Raw genomic sequence first — 22,348 nt, 5'->3', positions numbered from 1 at the left:
CAGCAGCAGTTATAAATCCCAGCTTTTATATTTTCAATCATTCTTTATTTATTACTGTAATTAAAAATAATACGTAGTATAGTACAACAATATCTCTGTTAGCTGGAACTCTCCAATACCAGGAATTGAAATTGGCGCAAATTTTTTCTGGAAAATTTCTCTCAATTGAATGAGTTTCTGGAGTTGGAAATCAGGTGCATTTCTTAGAAAATTCAGGAAAATCTCTCCAATATTTTTTTATTTATTTATTGTTTTTATATATTTTTTTATTTTTTATTCGGGTCTGGGAACAAATTCCGAGGATGAAATAATGTTTAGGCTCTGTAACTTATCCCTTTACCCGGAACATTCTGGGGATGTGGGATTTTTCTAGGTTTAAGATACGTAGTCATCACGTTACCTGGAAATCTCTCATCCCGGAAGAGCTCTGCACCAATTGTTCCAGCTAATGGGGATATCACTGCATAATGTGTTTAACTATAATAACATATTTATAATTCTGGAGTTGGGTTAGGTAGAATGTAACCTGCTCAAGACAGTAACTGGGGGGATCCATTAGCCTACAGGGGATAACAACTTCACACAAAGGATGCAGGCTGATTTTTTTTAACTATTTCAGAAAAAAGTGCGTCATATGCCATAAAAGAGTACAGTATATGATTGTCTGTTGATAATTTCTTATAGGTAGTTTGTGTGCAGGAAATCTGAACATAGGTAAGATACAGTGTAAATTGCACAAACATACTGTAGCTTTTTAGTTGTTTTTCTTAAAAAGCTTGTAAATGTTGTTGCAATAAAAACAATGTGTTTTTCTTATACAGACAGACCCATGGGGAATGGCTCTCCCAAATGGTGGCTCTGAAACACCAAAGCAGGTACTGTTATTAGACCATCAGCTTTTTCTTGGACAAGTAATTTACTGTAACTTCATTAGACCTTGCCCCTCTTGCTAGGTGATCAGTAGTGAGTATCGTTAGTGTTTCCTCAGACTACTGTACTGTGCAGTATTCTCAGCGGGTTGAGTCTGTGCTTACTGTACTGTACTTACCAGTTTTAAGTTATTCACCAGTTGACTTAGTATAGACTATTAGAAACAGTAAGACTTCACTTTATCGGACTAATACAGTACGGGCCCAAACCTGGTTGTACAAAACTATTTTGTGGTTAATTGGTACTTACAGTATATTAGTCTGCCCCTGATGCAATATGGTAGTACAGTATTCCTTTGTATACTGTACTGGCAGAGGTCAGTGGAAGTCAAAGAATTTATAATAAAAATAATATGAATAATATAATAAAAAAATATTAACTCATAATAAAAATGATAATAATAATGGTACCTGTAGTGGGTAATTTTAACAATAATAATATTGCCTCATGTGTGTGGGCCAGTTTTATGTGGGCACAAAGGAGTTATCATGGCACTGATACTTGGGTCCTGTGAGGTTCCTGTTGTGTGCACCCCAATAAGGACTATTCTTAGGCAGCAGATGAAGTTATTGTCTGGCCCTTCATTGCTTGAGGCACTACAGCTACATGCTTGTTCCTAAATATTTTTATCTTTCACAGTTTCTATCCTCTCGCCCATACCAAACTTTGAACACTGGGGACGTTTTTTTAAGTCGCACATGTATGTAAATCGTAACACATGCTATGTGCATACTGTACTGTACTTATAAAACAATGTTTAAAATCCCACTATATCGTAGCCTAAGTCCTTATATACAGTACATCTAAAATCACAGTTTCTATCCTCTCGCCCATACCAAACTTTGAACACTGGGGACGTTTTTTTAAGTCGCACATGTATGTAAATCGTAACACATGCTATGTGCATACTGTACTGTACTTATAAAACAATGTTTAAAATCCCACTATATCGTAGCCTAAGTCCTTATATACAGTACATCTAAAATCACTTAATTTGAGAGAAAAAAAAAAGAAATAGAATGACAAAATACAGTAAATGAAAGTAAAAAATAAGCCATCGGGTAAATACTATAAATTTAAAGCTTAACCTCGGTCGTATTGGTGGGCGTTTGTAAGTCGAACGTTCACATGACAGGGACCCCTGTAGTGTAGTGTGTTTCAGCTGCACACTACACACACTGAGCTTGTTGGCTCCTCGGTGGTGTAGTATTAATAGGAACCAAGAACTGAGCGTTGGTGTTGGCCTGAACAATTATCATCAAGTATTTACAGTAACAGACCAGTGAAATAAATATCTTGTTTTAAAAAAAATATAAAATATAAATAGCAACACCGAATTGTGGTATATAAGAGTCCGTTAATGTCAAGTCTTGCTGAAGCTTTATGAGTAATGCTGAACTCTGCAAAATGCCTGTTATGTAGTTAAGAATTGAATGTATATATTTTCAAAGGATTTCATCAATGTTCATTAAATATCATGAGATTTGTAATACTGTCACATATTCATGAAAGTCTTGTCACCTCCAATTTTCAGTTTTTTAATATGTTCAGAATTAAGAGGGCAGCTGGGTATTGAGAATACTGCTGAGGTTTTGGACAGGTAGGCTGAGATGGTTTAGGCGTGTGGAGGGAATGGAGGAGACAAACTGGGTCAAGAGATGCATGAGTTTGAATGTTTAGGGGAGGAGAGCCAGGGCAGGTCACAAATGACAGTGGGGGAAATTGTGAGAAATGACCTCAGAGAAATGAGAGAGTCTCTTAGAGACTATGCTGCATGGAGAGCTGCCATCAGGTAATCAAGGCTAACCCAACCTACATAAGCATGGAAAATGGCTGTAGAAGGGTGATGATGATGTAGTCTTCAATCCATCTTCTGAGTCTAGTTGGAAAACAGGACAAATGAAAGTATCCATGCTGACATCAAATGTGGGAACATTAAGGCCAGCAATGTCCAGCACCAACCAGCCCTGTTACCTGCATGGATGACAGTCTGACAAATGTAGAGTTGGTGGGGAAAGAAGAGGGGTACACTTATGATAAACCTAGAAAGTGCCAAATTGACACTCGCACCTGTGAGACCATCACTCCCAACCATGCCACTTGAATGGGAACTGCACAGGAAAGTGTAAAAGCCTTCGAGGGTCTTCGACGACATACCAAGGTGGACAAGTTCCAGCATCAGAAAGATGCTGCCATGCCTCATCCAGCACCAGGTAAAGCAGATAACTCAGCTGATCTCATTTTGACCTTTTGAGCCACCTAAAGACTGGTAGTGCTGCATGGTGTGAATCTGAAAATATCTGATTAATGAGTGACGTTAAATGTTCCTCTCATTCTGTCAAGGGTGGATGAACATCATACAGTGTGTACTGAAGAGCAAGAGATAGAGAGAGAGAGTACATTTAAACTTGTGGGAAACTTTGGGTTACTGCCAGCAGCTAACACGATACTTATAAGTATTTGTAGAAGCTGTGCTACAACTTTATGCCGTGAAGCTAGAAATGTGAATGGTGCTGTTATGACGAGCTGATGTGGTTTCCAGGAGTCCAGTTCCAGATTCCCAACTGCTTGTATGATGAATATTCCTCATAACAAGATGTAACTACTGGTAGATACAGTCACTCTGCCATAATTAGGGGTTAAGTCTAAAGTGTAGAAGCTGTGGAAAGGTTCTTAATGCAGCCAGTAAAGGTAGTGTTTATGAAGTTTTATTATTTTGTACCGGGTTACTTAAAGTCAACATGTTTACACCTCAGCACCCCTAACCTTTGTGTGTGGGACTGTATTCCACCCCAGTATCCCTAGTATTTGTAATTTTTGTGATTGGTTGTGTATCTTGACTCAAACACAACCCCTAGCAAGGTGGAAACTTTTTAAGGAACAAGCTGCCAGAGGCTGATATCTAAGACTCCTGCTTCTGCAGTAATGTACATGTAGTACTTCACAATCGAAACACTGGTAGGTTAGGAACTGAGAGTTTCAAACCACCTTCAGTTTCAAGTCACTTACTGTGCTCAATAGACTTGATGTCTGGCAGCTAACTGTTTCCCAGATCATATATATTTGGATTCTTGTATTAGGCAAGACTGCTTGACATAATTAATTAATGGGCAGATGGCTGGGTCCTGGTACTACCTGGTGTTGTGTTACACTTTACAGTTCATAATACATATGAGAATCCTTCAGACAATCAGACAGCTGCTCAACTTCGGCTGTGTACAGACTGATTGAAATGGATTGAAAGTTGAATGGTATAGAAATATCTGGAGTTATATTATTGGTGTAGTATCTACCTTAATGATGTAGAATAAGGAATTAGTTTTGAGGGATATAATATTAGGTTAATATCATTGAAACCTCCATAATTCATAATTTCTATAAAAAATTGGCTATTTTGGGAATTTTCAAATCTCAAAACTTATTGGACCTTTTACAAATCCTAGCAAATAACCTATGAATTAGGCAGCACAGCACATAGCGTCCCCTCACTCAGGAGCTAATCGAGACACCATACATCAGGTAGTGTGGGTGTATCCTAGTGAGCAGATGAACAATTCATCATTTAACAAACTTATTGAATTTTGTGTGTTTTGTAAGCCTCAATCTATTGTGTTGTCTTCCAAAGAAGGTTCTGGCTCTTCTACAGGGGAAAAAATGAGAATCTAAGAGGAAAATAAAAAAGTGTTGAGTGGTGATAAGATGAAAGTGATGGAGAGGATTGAGGCTGGCAACACAGTAGAAACACATGTTATGATACCAAGAGAGAACATTGAGCATCACCGTTTTCTTTTTTTTTTATCTTAGCATCATAAAATCTTGAAGTTATGAGATACAGGTATCCCTCAAGTTACGAACATTTACGATACAAAAATTCGCTTATACGAATTTCCTAAATTAACACTACTCTTTCGAGAAATGAAAGCTTCTCTCGCTTTTATGAATTTGGGTCCAGGCAAAAATTTAAATTGTGCTCCCTTGGGAGTCAGCTTGAGCGGCCACATCCCCTTAGTGCTTCCCGTACCAGCTGAGGTAGGAGTTATATTATGGTTATTAGTCAGCTCGTAATTTGGGGTACTGTATATAAACTTAACTTTCTTCATGTTCCTACCCCCAAGTTACATGCACACACACACACACTATCCTACATATAGAATGTGCAAAAAAAACAAAAACAATAATAATAATTATCATAAGGTGAGAAACATAAAAGGATTAAACATTTATTACATGTGTGGGAGCTAGCACAGAGTGAGTGAGGGAGCAGCTTTCTCTTACCCTCATGGGGAATAGGCAGACGTTCTGGAACATCACCCGGGGCCTAAGGGTTAATAGTTAGGTAGGTGTTGTTCTTGTTTGTGAACCAATTTCGTGTGTGGGTATTTTTGTTATTGGGGAACCGAACCCCCTTTTTCCCGTATGTTTATCTATTCGTGATAGTAAATAGATTCACCTAAAGAATTTTTTTTTACCTAACCCATTCATATATCGAGAGATACCTGTATAATGTGTTCTTTCAACATTTAGTATCGGCTCTGATGTATTTTATTTTTTCCCATATGCTGGTACAATAATACTGTTTTCTTTAATTTAATGCATTTCTATTCTTAAACTGTCATTAAATTTGTTCATGATTTACAAATATTTTGGAAACCTGATCACTCGCCTGATTTCCAGGTACAGTACTGTACAACTAGGATGCAATTTTTAGTGTATAACTAAGCCAACCAAACTCTGCCTAACCAACTTAACCAAGATTAGGTAAATTCGGTTAGGTTTGGTGGGCTCGTGTCATCCTTAATAATGGTTCAATGTTGTGGTCCTTTAGTCATTAGAAACTGTATAAAAGCTTAACTGTTGGCTCATTTTTAGGTAGTATATATTTTTCACCTAGGAGCCACATATGTACTGTACTGTGGAGTCTTCTAAAAAAGGAAATTGAACAAAATCACTATGACTTTACATGACAGTTGTTAAATATTGAAAAAGATTATGTTAGCTGCTGCCAACTACATAACTTATGGTCTGACCAAAACAGTGGTGACTCTCATATCAGTTCATTGACTTTGTTTGTAAATCATCATGCTTGCAACTACATGTACTGATATCTGAGCCTGCAATCCCCCCCACCCCTTCTCTTGTAAAATGAAGAACGTAATAAATTGGTTTTATTCTATTAAAGCTCTAAATTCCATAAATAAGGAATGAAATTAAGGAAAATTAAACATATTACTACAATATATGTAATTTATATGTACATTTCCTTTAAACCTAACCTAACCAACCTTATTGGCTGAACTACATTGTTGTTGTTGTTAATCACTAATATATTCCACAAAGACGATTGTTATGATGCAACAAAAAAAACCTGGAAACCTCGTCTAAACTTTCCTCGCCTGTTGAACTAAATCATTGTTTTGAACACTAATACTTTACCGTACACAGAGAGAGTATCACTATGTAGAGTACACGGCTACAGTGTGTTGTGTATCACCTTCATCAGTGATATTGTACAGTCCATGATTTATTATGGCCAGGTTAGAATCCACGTTGTTCTGAATTACGGAGGTTTTAGTGTAAGTTTTCTGTGTGGGTCAAACATTACAACACAAATAACACGTTAAATGGTATAAAACGGTCAGAGCTTCGGGATACAGCTGGAAAGGTATGCGCTCAGATTTATTTATTATTTTCTCCTTGATCATAAGCTATTTCTGGCATATAGGAAAATATTTGTTTTATTTATTTATGTTATCTATAAATGTAACCATCATGTAATCCTTGCCACTTATACCTGTTTATATTGTTGTTGTGCTGTACTTATTTCACCAGCATTGTTCCCCACAGACTGACCCCTGGGGCTCTCCAGCTTCAGGTCCTCCTTCACGTGTCACGTCTCCACCAACCACAAGTGATCCCTGGGGTCCTCCTCCTCCCAGATCACCTGAACCACCAATGGGAGGTTGGTATTTCTGCCCTGATGAGTTATATTAGTCCTTTCCTCTCACTTGCTGCACTTGTCATGCCTTGTACCATTGCCTACTTCTTTCTTTCTTTCTTTCTTTCTTTCTTTCTTTCTTTCTCTTTCGAGGTTTCTCCACCCATTTGTCCACCCCACACAAAAGTGGGAGAGAAATCACAATTTTAGAAATTTTAATTGTTTGCTCTTGACAACTGTCTTAATAATAGTGTTTAAATGTTGTTATATGAATGTTTGTGATACTGTACTGGGAAAATTATATTGAACTTTGTGAAATTTTATTTATGGTTTTGCACCAGAAAACAGTGACCATGAAGTTTACTCTAGTAGATGGAGGAAAATGTAAGAATAAATAAGGAGGCACAGAAAACAGAGACCAAACGGAGGCGTCAAGTTGATCTCTTGGTAATGTCATGTCCACTGATATGGATCAATATATAGTGTACAGTAAATGAATTAAATAACTTGAACTTGAACTTTTAATACACCCAAATTCGGTTGATTACGTGTCTTTGACAAAGTGCAGTGAGGTATGGTACTTTATGTGTCGTCAAGATGATTAACGGTGTATGTTAATTTTCTTTCTTTTTTATTCTCTAAACACTGCCACGTCTACAACTAAGCCTTTAATGTGTCGTCATTCTCTTACAATCACCATATAACTTACTCCTCAAACTCACGTGAAGACAAGCAGACTCGTCACTCACACCACCACACACACAGTCACTGAGCCAGTTGTCAGATTGTCCAATTTTTCCTTAAACAATATACAGGTCCTCTCAATTTAACGGAATCTGATAATGTATAACGCACTCTTGATTTAATGGAAGAAATTTTTTTCATTATTTTTCACTCAATTTAGTGAACTAGTTTGCTAAATCGAGATTAATTCTGTTAATACGCTCACACCTATAGAGACACCTCAGACACATGATATTCACATAGAAACATTATTCATGGCTTACCTTAAACTAGGGGGTTCGGTGTTTCTTTTATAATTTCCAAACTTTTTTCCAATTTGACTCTCCCCCTCACCACATCCTCTCTGAGAGACTTCTGAAAGACTTTTGGCATGATGTCTAAGCACAGTAGTTATTTGACTGAGATGTGGACCGAGAGGTAGCAGTAAACAACACACGCTGTGGCCGCAGGACACAGACTGAGCGGATGTAAACAAACCTCAGGCACCAAGGGGTGCATTTGGGGCAGAATTTAATGGAATCACGCTTGATTTAGCGAACTAGTTCACTAAATCAAGCAAAAATAAAGGAAATTTTGATTTTACAAAAGGGGCGACTCGAATTAGTTCGTTAAATCGAGGAAATACTGCATACCCGGCATATACAGTACAGTAAAAGGATAGTTTTCTGTATTCTTATATTTCTTGTTTATAATGCTCATTTTTTTTGTGAAATAGATTACTGTATTTCTTAAAGTAGATTTTGGGTTGACAGATACTTGACTTGTTAAAACAAGACACACAAAATAGATTATTCAGGGTCAGCAAGCATTGGGGTTGAGAATGAGATAAATATGGTTGGATATACCAAGGTAGTTTTCTGAATTATTATTGGAATTGTGTATGGTAAGTTCCATTTTAATGAGTTAACAATAAATGAAAATCTATTTTAACAAATTTGGTATTTTAGGAAATAAAAATTCTGTTAACAAAATCGTGTGTAATTTAGTGAGCAAATTTTCAAATGAAATACCTACTGTACCTGTGTCTGCCTACACCATCAACAGTGCACATCCTAGTTACCAGTTATTTGTTAAGTTACACCTGGTCCTTTTTTATATATTTTTAAAATAATGAGCAGAACTTTTAACTTATACACTACAATATTTTAATTAAAAATTTCCTTTTTATACTGTTTGAGAGGGAATAATAACAACCATATAAGGTGGCTGATGGAAGGATGTTATTGGTCATTGGTCAATGATGCATGAAATGACAGTCCCAGACATGTGTGATTGTCATACATAGTACACACACACATACAGTACCTATAACCCATAAACTTCTGTGTAAACTTGAATCGCTGCTGGCTGTTTGTTTACAGTATGAAAAAAAAAATCATGTTCACTCACCAAAGCCAACATGTACTTTATATCCAAATCCAAAGAAGCCTATTGCATAGATGGGACAGCATCCTTGAAATTACTAAGGTTACTGATTGACTGGTTCAGGCCACAGCTTCCCCCAAACACCATTCATCATCTCTCACCAGGCAGCACCAATATTGTTAAAGACCTTTGGGGTATTGTAGTCCTTCCATAAGTCATCAAAGTTAGCCTATCATTTACAATGTTGGCATTGATGAGCTGACAAAGCATATGGACCTTGAACACCATGTCCAGTTCTTCCTTTGACCCGTGGCCCAGGTTGGATGAGTAGTTGGGAGGGAGATTTGTAAACAGATTACCATATAGTTGTGCGTCACTTAACAGCACAAAGAAAATCACACTGTGAATTCATGAGATCGCTGTTAGTTTGGTAACCTTACAGTAACAGATCTACTATGGTACTTGCCTTAATGTTTTGATATGTGTTGATCAGAGAGCTTGATAGGTTCTCTAATAGTATAATATTGTTTGTTCTGCAGGTATTTGTGGTAATGATCCTTGGGCAGTCCTTGGTGCCCCACCACCAGCCAAGAGTGTTACTCCTCCCGTCGGCACCAATGACCCTTGGGACCCTGTTCCTGCAAAACCCCCAACTAAAGATCCTTTTGCACCAATTTCCCCGACCAACAATGGAGACGAGGATGAGTTTTCAGCATTGTCAACGAGGGAGAAACCAGCAAATAGTGAGTTTTAGAAGCTTTTGTTATTCTGTAAAGACTAGAATTCATATTAGTTTTAATGGACTTTCTCATTTTTATATAGGTTCTGTAATCAGTACAGTAACTAATTTTCTTAATAAATGTTTACCTCATTTTTTTTATTCTTAAAAATACTTTTTCATAAAAGTTTGGAACTGGAGATATTGTATTTATATATTTTTCTGGCTATAGTCTACTGGTGATCAGCGAGTGTTAAGTGTGTTCCATATCACTACACCTCTCCCTGAGTCATCCATTACCCAGCAGGGCTCTTGACATGTTTAGTTACAGGATATGTTATTTAAGTACATAATGCATGGTGCTGCAAAGGAGCTCCTTTCTCAGCAAAACCAAGGTTGAATTCGTGCATCAAACATCTAGCCTTTAAGAGCCAGTGAGGCTTTAAAAACAGTGCTGAAGCTTTGAGATAAATTATGCATTGTCAATTCATTCAGTTATAAACAAGGTTTTGTACTGTGTCCACTCTGTATTTTGCTGCTTGTCAGGTTGTGCTTATTTAGGAAGGTATCTGTCAGTTGTGCATATGGGTCAGTTTGAAGGATATATGTTGTTCAACACTATAATGCCTTTATTAGTTGGCCTACAGTCTAAGTGCATGACTTATAGTCCCTTAGCATTGGCTGTGTATAATATATTTGGAATGGTTACTGAGACAACTGTCTTGTCTCTTTGATATTATATTCACTGTTCATGTTTTAATGTACTGTATTTAAATTATTGCTCTTCTGAAGTAGATTTTGGGAGATTTCCTTGTTTGAGTATTTTGAATTTTGGTCAGCATTGTCGTGTTGCAGTACCGGTCACCTGTTGAAGTATGCAGGTCAGATTGAGTGTGGGTTTCACATTAGTCTGTATTTGACCATTGCTGTTAGGTTGCTGCCTTTCCAAACTTTCAGAATTAATTTATTGATTCATACATCACAGCTCATTAGTTTTACTAAATGTATGTTTGTCTGTACACATTTAATACAGTTAAGGGATGTTTTCCTCTGGGAGAATATGAAAATTCAGTTGTTCTTTGATGCCTCCTATAATTTATTGACCCCATACTCTGTGTTTGTGTATCCTCGGTATACACTTGCTTAGGCATTACTAATATTCTTGACTCTTATTGAATGTGTTACCAGAGGAATTTTTCCATATGATTAATTCTGTCACATCAAGTTCTTGGGCAGGACTGTGATGATTGATATCACTAGACGACAGAAGGGGAAGTGTGTGTTTCTTCACTTGGATAATTTTTGGCAGATGGTGTATCAGATGCTTTTGAGCTAAGTGGGCTCAGTTCAGCTATGCCTGATCACAGCAGAGCTCCACCACCAAAGTCTAAGTCTCCAGCGGCCTTTTTAGGGGAGAATTCCAACCTCGTTAATTTGGACAACCTCGTCTCTGCCAAACAGGTGGCTGGTGGTTTAGGTGAGTACAGATGACAATGAAAATTGTATAGAATTATATGATTAACAGTTTAAATTCTTTGCTTAACCTTGTGTGTGTGTGTGTGTGTGTGTGTGCACACGTGTGTGTGTGTGTGTGCACACGTGTGTGTGTGTGTGCGCGCGTGTGTGTGTGTGTGCGCGCGCGTGTGTGTGTGCGTGCCTACGCATGTGTGTGTGTGTGCGTGCTTGTGTGTGTGTGTGTGTGTGTGTGCAATTTGTGGTATTAATAGTACTTAATGTTGCATTGTATTAATGCATAATACAGTATTGTATTTTGTACTACTGTATATCTTACTACCCTTTTTGTATGTGTCACAAGCCACGGTATTGATAATGTAGTGGTTCATGCTATGTCTCACTCTAAATTATGGGCAACAAACTTGTCATTGTCTTTGTATTTATAAAATTAAAGTGAATTTTATGTTTCTAACCGAAAATCCTACAGAGACATCTCATGAATCCTATATAATTTGTACAGTACATGCTTCTTCTTCTTCTTCTTCTTCTCTGGGTGTGGGTGTGTTGTGTTGCATTTATCCTGTTGTCCCTTTATTTTTCTGTAACAAATTTATAAATTTTTGAACTACTTTAGACCAAACTTGTTTGACATTGCAAGGGCCAGAGAAGGACCTGTGATACAAGTTTGTATAATGTAGGTCAAAGGTCAAAGTTGCAATAAGCAATGAATATTTCTGCATCAGGCAGGTGGTGCCCTCTTGAGTGTGTTGTTGTTAGGTGATACCTTATATTATTATTATTGTTGTTAATACTTATGTCTACCAGTCACAGTATTTGTGTATGTATGTTTTCCTGTTTGTTTCTCATATTGGATGATAACTCGGAGATATTTTAGGATAAATAATTGAAGCTTGGATAAAATTTCAAGAGGGTCGTCCTTTTTATGTTCTTACATTTGCTGTGCACTATAGGTTGACTGATAAGATTTGCTATTTAGTAAGTAGGTACTGTACTGTATACTTTTCTGGGGTCCACCGTGGAGTGCAGAAATGTCCTTCAGGGGGTTGTTGTGTGGTTGGAAGGGGTTTGATTAGTTTGATGAAAATGAAGGTTTTCATCGGTTTAAGGAATTAACCCGGAGGAAATCCAGTCAATCATAGTTAAACTAGGTATCTAAATACCATAACAATGTGTGTTCGTGTGTGAACCAAAGCAACAAGATCGAGTTATTGCCTCCAATAAAAGTGTTTTAATTGTCAAGTCTATCACACTTAGGGTTCACTTGTAGACATTTTCACTGGATGTAACACCTTGGAGGGACAACTTTAGGGATAGATTAGATTCAGAACTTTTTTCTTCTGGAAGTTGGATTTTTTTTATTATTATTAATTCATTAAGCTATTACCTCACACAGACTTAATTGTTTATCCCTGTTGCAACTCATATCAGTGAGGTTTGTCACAACTGGTCATCCAACATAAAAGGACAAGCTTGTGTTGTCTAGGAGTGTGATAGGTTACTCTACTCTCAGGACTGTGTCATAGTGAGTCTTCTGAGCTCTGCTAAAAAAAAATAAGGGGGGAGGGGGGCAATTTTACATGGTATACAGTATGTGTTCATGAAAAGTGCAACTTTAATAGAAGCTACAATAAACCAGTCTATTTTTGCTGTAAGAAATAATGTAATTAGGGGGTTATCTTGCTGAGAATATTATTTCATTTGATAAAAGATGTGCCAAACTAAAGGTCAATTTGATACAGTGAGTTCTGCTATAACGCGTGTTTTGATAACGCGAATTTGCTCTAACGCGATTTATGAATTAGGAACGATATTTGTATAACGCGAACGCTTGTTTGCTATAACGCGATTTTTGCTTACTATTTCTCCAATTTTGTGGTATTAACTGTGAATATGGTAAAGAAGAATATCTCCAAGAAGCGTTCTGGTGATAGAATTCCCGGTGATGATCGTAAAAGAAAGGATATAACACTTGAAGAGAAGCTCGATGTTATCAACCTCAAAATCACCCTTCTCCCCCATCAAGTTACATTCATAATTTTTCAAGGTAAAGTATTACATTTACTGTATGATTTCATTATTAGATATGAATGTAACATTTATTTAGACTGTGCTATCCTTTGTGTTAGGCGAACTACTAAATTTTTTCGATTTCGAGTAATCTGCACCTAACCCTATTTCCTCATAAGCCCTGTTATTTCTATTACGCGATTTTCTATAACACGATATTTTACAAGAACACAATTATCGCGTTATAGCAGAACTACCTGTACTCAAGAATGAGGAGGTTGAAGGTTCCTTGAGGAGGTACAATGAGTAGAGTAAGTGTGCTGACTGCTGGAGTCAGAAGGAGGAAGAGTGTTGACCCTCTTCCTCTGTGTCTGATGATGATGCTGTCTCTCTTCTGCCAGTGTCCTTGTGATGGGTCTGCTGGTTCTCCTGGTTCTGATGTTTCTCCACTTGAAAAACACCCAATGCTTGTTATCCTTTTTTCTTTTTTTTTCTTTTGTGTCAAGTACTGCACTGTCACCTGCTAGGTATTTTGTAGGCATAATGTTGGGGTAGATTAACCAAAAAGCAAAATATCCTACACATATCTGTGAAGTACAAACATATACATATTAACTGAAACAGGAATGCTTCTTTAATCCTTCGAGCATCTGTGGTTCTGTGCAAAACAAAGCGTCTGCGGTAGTAGATGACGGCCAACATCTATTACTAAACATAATGATGCAAGACAGACACCTTCCCTAATTCTTTAGTGACTTAATAATGAAACAACAATAAGCGGGAAGACAATGAGCAGGAACTCCTGTACCACACCTACACCTGATTTACTATTTCTTCAATTCTATCTGGGCTTTTTTAATTTCTTTAAGTACAGTTGTACCCAGATTTATGCGGTCAATTGAACCCACAGCGTACCGCGTTAAGTGAAATCCGCGTAAATGGAACAACAGAACATATGGGATTAATTCCAATAGAGACCGGCCCGACCCCCAAACTCCACTTTTTGACGACACAACTATGTTGTAGTAAAAATTTTATCTTAACTTTATGATGGTATGAACAAACAAGTAATATAGAAGAGGTTAGGTTAGGAAAAATAGAGGTTAAGTTAGGAAAAGTAAAGGTTAGGTTAGGAAAACTAAAAGTTAGGTGTAACACTTCTCGTTAGTAGAAGACACACACACTGCGCAACCTTACAGCGCGGCTTGCCCAGGCGGAGGGAGGCGGGAGGGAGGGAGGAGGAGGGAGAGGCGAGGCAGGCGGGAGCAGCGGGTGGGGCGAATCTAAAAATAGCGTCTCGAGCCAGACACTCTGCGCATATATGGGTAGATGAACCGCGTTAAGTGAAAGTTCGGTTCTGGCGAGGCACCGCATATACGAGAAATCGCGTTAAGTGAAACCGCGTAAAGCGGGGTACAACTGTATTGTGTTCCTCTCATTTGTTTATCATCTATTCTCTTCCAATCCCTGATACTTCTGTACCTTTATCTACTCCAACCTTTCATAAACTACTGATCATAAAGGGTTGAGCTGCAGAAAGAGTAAATGAAAGCATAACTGATGACCAGGCACTTGACAGGGGAAGATCCAGGATTATCAGAAGAGGGGGGTCCAAGAACTAATGGATGGGGGAACATGGCGAGCACAGTGAACCCACCCAGCTGTTTTTTTTTTTGGGGGGGGGGAGGATAGTGCTGTTAGCCCCCCTCCCAGAATTTTTTTTTAAATTTGACCAATATCATGGGCATTTTGAGGCAATTCTAAGGATGTGCACTTGATATTAGAAGATGTTCTGAGGTCAATAGTAATTGTTTTCTGCTATACAAAGGGGCCTGAGTACAATACAGCAATAAAGAAAAAGTTTTGGAATTTTCTCATGAAAAGAGGGGGTGGGTGGACTCCCTGGATCTGCCCCTGCTTGACTGTGACTCCTGTGTACGTGAGTGGATACGTATGTGAGACTCGCGACTGTGTGTGGCTGTGTGCATAACCATTAACATGTTACCTCACACTGTAGGGGTCTCTTATTCCGTATGTCTATGTAATTCTGTATATTTTGTGTCAAAGGCTACAGTATGCAATGTTTTGTGTATAAGATATTTATAATGGAAATCTTTGGTAAAGGTGACATTAATGAATAAACTGACCACATGAGTCAGGTGGTGGAGTCCTTTTATTGGTCAATTACTGAAGGCTACACTAACTACATGATTCAGGTGTTGGAGCCCTTTTATTGGTCAATTACTTTTGCAGCTAAATGTAGCAGTGATAAAGACCACTTACAGTTTTGTCTGGGTTAGGAAGACAGCCCATCTTGTTGTGGCCTCACTCTTCTATTCACTGGTCAAGAGGATATTGATGGTCATCATATTTATTGTTTTTATTTAAGTTATTGCTTCTTAATAGGAGTTTGTAATAACTATTGGACATAAAATCCCACTAATTTTCACTGAATTATTGAGAACATTAGGTGCTTTTTAATAGATATGGTTAGATTTAATACAATCTATTGATTGTATGCATGGATCTTCAACACAACACAAAAGTCACTGGATGTTGATTTGTGATTTAAAACTGAATGCTTCAGCTAGATGAAAACACTAGCTTTTGTTTGTAAACTGCAGTGCTACCCCTCACTGACTGAGGCTTTGCTATGTTATCCTTATTTTTGTGCATCATCCCAGCATTATTGAGGGTTTTAAAAGGATTGAGAGTGTTTGTGTGGGTTGTAGAAGCTTAAGGTAATCATTAATGGGTTCTAAAAGTGTCTATTGCATTTTTTTTTTTTTTTTTTTAAGAAAATGTAGTTAAGGAATTTCCAAGAAGTTCTCAAGTCAAGGAACTCGACTCTTCTCCTATAAGAATTTACCTTAACAAGAGAACAATTCTAAGAACCTAATGGAACCAATCCTCATACTCGGAGGTGTGCTATCTTGTTTTGGGATGATGTTGCTATTGGCTGATACTTTTCAATTTTTAGAACACGTCTTAACCTTGAGCAGTGTGCTGTGTTCTGGAATAATGATTTCCCTTGTTGGATATTTTTTTAATTAATGTGTCTTCTCAGCAGTGCCCCACCAGGTTTTCTCTAAATTTGACCAACTTTTGCTATAGCTTCACACAATTGGGTTTATGGGTTGTTCAAGTTGAGTTGCTGAGTTGTGGGGTTGTGAGAGCTTTTGTTCCTATATTGTACCTTCAGATAGTAAATGCTTTTTTGTGAGCTTTCTTGTTATATTATCTACAATGGACTAGCATGCATTACAGCCCCACCACATCCAAGTTAACTGAAACATTGGCAGTTCTGTGACTCCATTATCTTTATATGACACTTGTTTTACTCTTCTTTCATGAAATGTTAAAAAAAAATCCTTTTTTCTTTATTTTTTTCCTTCGTTGTTTTTAATTTACATGGTATTGTTTTAAGTCTACTAATCCAGTTTATATTCATGTATGTACACCTGTATACTGTACCTTGTATGCTACTAACTGCTTCCAGACTTTACAGGCTGTAGGTTCTACCCGCTGCAGATATGTGCTTCTTCGTTGCTATTGGACTGATGGACGTGGGTCTTAACAACATTTATTGCTTAATCCTTGGCTATGTGGTATTCCTTGCTTGTGGCAGCTGTTAAGGATTTTAGGAGATTGTAGTACATTATGTATTCTAGTGTCAACATTTGAGTATAATGCATTTAGAGGTATTAGCTTTGTGAATTATGTAGTTATTAAGTGTAAATGTTGAAATTGGAAAAAAAAAAGATAGTATTTCCCAAGTTCTTGTTAACACTTTTTCTTTCTTTCTTTCTTTCTTAGAGGATGATGATATTGTGTGACAGATGTTGTGTTAGTTTCCTGCCTTCACACATTATGAACGAGAGAAAACAGCAACTTAATAAATACCTTTACCAACAATTATCGTACAGTATATACCCTTGCCAACAATTATTAATTAATTAATCTATTAAAGAAAATGTCATTATTTTTATCAGTAACTAAGATATAAAACAATGATTGTTATTAGTCATTGTCTTGTGTGAGTTAGAAGTTTAATCTATCAATTGCACTAATTAATAAAGAGAAACAGTTGACAACCAAAACTGACTGAAGATTTGTAGATGCAGACATTTTCTTAATCACACACACACACACACACACACACACACACACACACACACACACACACACATAAATAAATAAATAAATTAATAAAAATAACTTTTGACAGACACATCAATTGAGCACCATCATGGATTAAATCCAATTTGGGATGACACAAAGTTATATATATAGAGGTTGTCGCAAGCAGGACATCTGGTAATGCTGTTCAGCAAGGCATTATTCCTAAAGCTGTCTGGGCCACAGTGCTGGGTTAGAGAGGCTCAACTGTATGTGAAAATATGTTGGCTGAGTAAAGAGGGAGGGAGCTTGCTTGTAGACTCATCTTTGAGGAGTCCCACTGTTGGTTGGATATAGCCTTGGTTTCAGTACAGTATTTCTCTCATAAAGGATTAACATTTCATTAAAAGAATTAGATAAATGATCTCCAGTCACCCAGAATTATGCAGCCTGAAATATTACCACCTGAATTAAGTGTACAGCTACATGGTAATGTGACCTACAATCTGAGGGGCATCAGTCTGTGTTGCCCTCATTCATTGCAAGTGATCAAGCAACCTCCTCCTCCACCACTAACACCCTGCACTGCCACTACACAAGCTCTACAAACATCATTTAGTGGCTTAACAACCCCTCTTTGACAACACTACTTCACTTCACTTCACATCATCACCAGGGCTCATTTGAACACTCAACATGGTAATGTTACCTGACATTTCACCTCATCTTACCTCTCTTTGTTTTTTTACCACCATGCACTCCACTCTATTAATAAGCAACCAGGTAACCATCCCACCCAGTTGTCCTTTTGTGGTATACACTGACTCACACTGGCAGTGGGCCTGCTGCCAGATGAAAGTGATGGGAAATGATCATTTTCTTTATTTTTTACCAACGTACAGTCTTGTGATGTATCATTTATTAATAGATACAAATTATCTTCATACATTATTTAAGGTATTTCATGGTAAAAGGTCATGCTAAGATTTCCTGGATTAAATTCTGGAAATCCAAAAATGCCATCTTTCCTGACTTACTTTAGCCCTCCAAAAAAGAGGTATACTTAAAGGTGCCTTGTGCCACTTAGTTGCTGACACATGACCCATTGCTATCGGCTACAAACTAGGCAGTAGGTTTGATTTCATTTGGTTCCAGCTGTAAGGTCTTACTGATTGAATTTCTGGGCATCCTTTGTGTTTGTGGCAGCTTAAAACTTCTAACTTATTTTGGACAGTTGTATCAAAGTAAATTTATCCTAATCATTAGTATTTTGGCTTTATTGAAAATATAGTGAGACTTTTTACTTTTGCTTAAAAACTGGGTTGGTAGTTCATCAGCAGGATCCTACAACACCCAATGCTGTGCCCTTAATTTGTAGCTTTATTTCACCAGAGGGAGGGTGTGATCCAAAAATAAGGAGAGGATGTTTATCTTTCTTTGGTGGATGTGTAGTCTAGATTGGAATTACAGGAAATTTCATTTTGGAATTTTACTCATTATCTGCACTTAATATTCTCTTTCTGAGGAATATTGTGTGTTCCTTTTTGTTCAAGTGTAGAGCATATACTGGAATTCTTCAGATGATCCCACAACTCACTAACTACAAACTGGGTTGTTTAATGGAAAGCATGTGTGTTGTTACAGCTCATCATGCTATAGGTTTGAGTTACCTCTCTCCCAACAGTATTTATTTCCATTGTCAGATCACTAGACCATTATCCCAAGTATTGCACTGTAGAGGGGTCCCTAGTGGCGCATTCCCTGTTTTCTGTAATTGCAGTACAATCAATTTCTTACAGTACCTGTAGTACCTTTGTTAAGATTCTTCCATTTATTCTTGTTTTGTTGCTTTTTTCTAATTTGTTTATTTTCAGTTGCATTTTCTATTTGTTTTCTTGTTTTAGTTGCAGTAGTGCATATTCTTCTGTTTACAACATTTGTGAAGATTGAACATAAAGGTTGAAGGCCTCCCATCTTTGGGTTGATGTTTCTCACTTTAGATTAACATAGTTTTGTCCAAGTAAATTGACCCTAGTCACTGTTGGGTATGACGAATTGATTGATCACATTTTATGTAAAAGGCCTGATTCTACTCCTGCTGTTATCTTCAGGAAGAGAATGGAGACCAACAAACTCAAGAACATAGTACAAATGTTGGTTTACCCATTTCTTCCAATCTTGGGAACTATGATAGAAGAGATCACTGGTGTACTGACTCCATGCCAGGGTAAAAGTCAGTTCTCCTTGTGGAGGAGGATATTCCTGCATCTAGACCAGTCAACTTGACAACACCAAGTAGGGCCAAAGTCCTGTTTCCAGGGCATTATTGAACAACAGCAATGACCATTCATCTAGATATGACAGCATTTGGACTTTAGCAATTCACATTGTGATAGTCATTTAGATGGACAGTGTTCAACCATATCGTATGAAAACCATCTGGCATTTGGAAGTAGAGAGAGAACTGTATCCCTCGAGCTTCACTGTCGCATGAGAGTCAACATATCAGACTTATAGGCTGATTCTTGTTTTTGAGGAAAGTAATGTCAGGGAATGGTGACTAGGGACCTGGTGGAAGGAGAATTGGATTTAGGGTTGGATGCTTCTACATCATTTATTGTTTTAACCTTCCTTTCTGGCAAGATAACTTTCTGAGGCATAGGAACCACATTTTCTTGATTTCAGGGTCTATTTCTGGTACTTTCTTAACATAGGGTGTTTGTTGACTTGGAAGACAGCCTTAAAGGTTCTTTCTTTACATGAAAAGTTCCAGTCCACACAAGTGTGGTACTTGGTTCTTCCAAGTTGGCCTCTTAAGATTACAGTACTTTGCTATCATCATTCTCCTCTCTTTATTTACTCTTGTAAACTAATAGATTATACAGTCAAAACCACTGGTGGATACTTTAAAATGGTTTACCTGTTTAGGCTTATGATTAGTATTGCTTAGCCATGGATAGAATGGAAGCTTCGGTTGAAGATCTAAGTGCTTCAACTTACTGGCTGGGTTTTCTGAAGGCTTCATAGTCCACTACTTGATCAGGGGCAAATTGATAGGTTGGGTCAGTTTTTCTTAGCCAGAAGGGAGTTGCTCTTACTGAGAGGAGGCATCCTCTCAAACCCAATATGCTGTAAATTTTTATGCTTGACAAACTCAGTCTATCCCATTCCTAAGTTAGGTACAGGACAAAGTTTTTTGTTGACGTTAAAGTCATTTCATGTGGTGCAGGTAAAGGATAAAGGCTCTTGCAGTTGAGGATTCCTGAAGGGAAGCAAAGTTGAGTGTGAGATGAATGAGTTTCAGAATAGAACAAAGTCCTCCAAATTCTAATTAACCTTCTTGGGATGTGAGATAGTGTACTGTACTTCAGCTTTCCATTAGTCAGGAGTTCTCCTCCCCCTCCCCCAGAGCATGCAACTCTAATACCCCAGTTGGGTTTTCATCCAGCTTTGGCTCAGATTCTTTGAGAGATCAGTCTCCTGATACTTAAATAAAGACATCTTTACCATTAAATTAGACTTTTATACAGTGGAGTCGCAATAATTCACAAAATTCAAATTCACATTCTTAAATTAGTGGGTACCTTTTTAAATTTCACAGTCAAACATTAATAATTTGCAGCAGAGTTTAGCATAAAAAACCATAAAAGTTGTGGAATTATCATATCAGTACTCTAATGTGACTTAGAAGTAAAGTAAATACTGGTATCATGTCAGTGTTCAATTTTTACTTTGGAATAAAGAAATACTGCATAATATAAAACAATAAAATAAGAAAAATGAAGAGTGGAAAGCCGGTGGCTGGACCACATAATTCCTCTCCCTCACCCTCTGCTCTCAGAGTTCTACGTCCCCCCACCCAACCCTCATGGCCCCTTTATAATGACGGGATGTAGTTTCACCATAATCCCCATATTATTTAGGTTCATTTGGGGCTGGGTTAATAAAATATAGTAAAATAATTTTCCCACGGAAAAAATTCCCACGCAACTCCAGATGAATTATTGAATTGTATTAAATTCCTGGTGCTTTGTTTATGTAGAAGAACAGGTGACCAGCCAGCAAGCCCCGGTGCCTGCCTGTCTCCATTTTGGTGTATTGTTGTCACCTAGGGGATGATTATCAGGGTGTCTACTGGTCTGGAAGACCTGGAAAAGGCATGGAATTTTATGTGAATTCAGTTCAACTTCAAAATGTTGTTATTTTGACAACAATCTTACCATAAATTAATGATGTTCTATATTATAGGTAAATAATTAAACCTCCAGGAACAAATTCCAGTAAAAAGTCCACTCCAATAACTGAATTGTTTGTGTACCTGTCATATTTCATGTTAGTGATCAAATAACCAAATATTACACGTTATACCAACTAATTCTGCAATGAGTATTGTCAGAGATGATTTTTCAGTTTGTCAGATTTCCGGCTTTTTTTAGAACATCCATGTCGACCCACGTGAATCGCGTAAATCCGAGGAGGAAAATATGGTGGGGGGGGGGGGGTGCCCAAGGTCTTTGCCGTTGTTCATCACTTGGCCTAATGATCATCCTGATCATAGCTGGTTAAATAAAATAGTCAGTCCGGTAGCCAGTGACAATTATCATCTTTAAATTTACCAATAGTACAGTATATACAGGGGTACATATTATTGAAAACCTCTAATAATGTTATTGTTGCAATAAATACCTAATTAATGTACAGCTGCTCCCCGACTTATGACGGGGTTAGGGACCGACATCCAGGTCGTAAGTCGAAATGGTCGTAAGTCGGAAATGCCTAAATAACACATAGGAAATCGAAAAAGGGTGTCTCTTTTTCTTCTCAGCACCACAAAACACTCACTTTTAAGCTTGCCAGCCATTTTAAAGTGAATTACAGATGAAAATTTTGTCTGTGTACTGACTTTGGGACTCGAAAATACGTAATTTGACCAAATTTTGGTACGACTGGGGCTGGTCATAAGTGCAGGTGGACGTAAGTCGAGTAGGTCATAAGTCGGGTAGTAGCTGGACCTTGAATTTTTCAAATTTACACCGGGAAAACCTGGAAAAGTC

At 37.6% G+C, this 22,348-nt stretch overlaps 1 protein-coding gene across 18 annotated transcripts in view; it reads left to right on the top strand.

The window, feature by feature from the left end:
• LOC121853429 (epsin-1-like) overlaps nt 1-22,348 on the top strand; it is a 129,867-nt gene that overhangs the window by 101,227 nt on the left and 6,292 nt on the right. For 14 of the 18 annotated variants that reach the window (XM_042347547.1, XM_042347546.1, XM_042347548.1 and 11 more), the window contains 3 exons: nt 6,775-6,889; nt 9,514-9,717; nt 11,002-11,169. In XM_042347547.1, the coding sequence (XP_042203481.1) occupies nt 6,775-6,889; nt 9,514-9,717; nt 11,002-11,169 (487 nt within the window). Of the gene's footprint in view, nt 1-821; nt 876-6,774; nt 6,890-9,513; nt 9,718-11,001; nt 11,170-16,991; nt 17,351-22,348 lie in introns of those variants that run through there. The other 4 variants (XM_042347554.1, XM_042347552.1, XM_042347551.1 and 1 more) reach the window with 3 other exon arrangements.

The sequence above is a fragment of the Homarus americanus genome, unplaced genomic scaffold, assembly GCF_018991925.1.
Source record: "Homarus americanus isolate GMGI-L3 unplaced genomic scaffold, GMGI_Hamer_2.0 scaffold4896, whole genome shotgun sequence".
Lineage (NCBI taxonomy): Eukaryota > Metazoa > Arthropoda > Malacostraca > Decapoda > Nephropidae > Homarus > Homarus americanus.
Note: the sequence above shows the minus strand (reverse complement) of the source record. Positions and strands in the feature narration are given on the sequence as shown.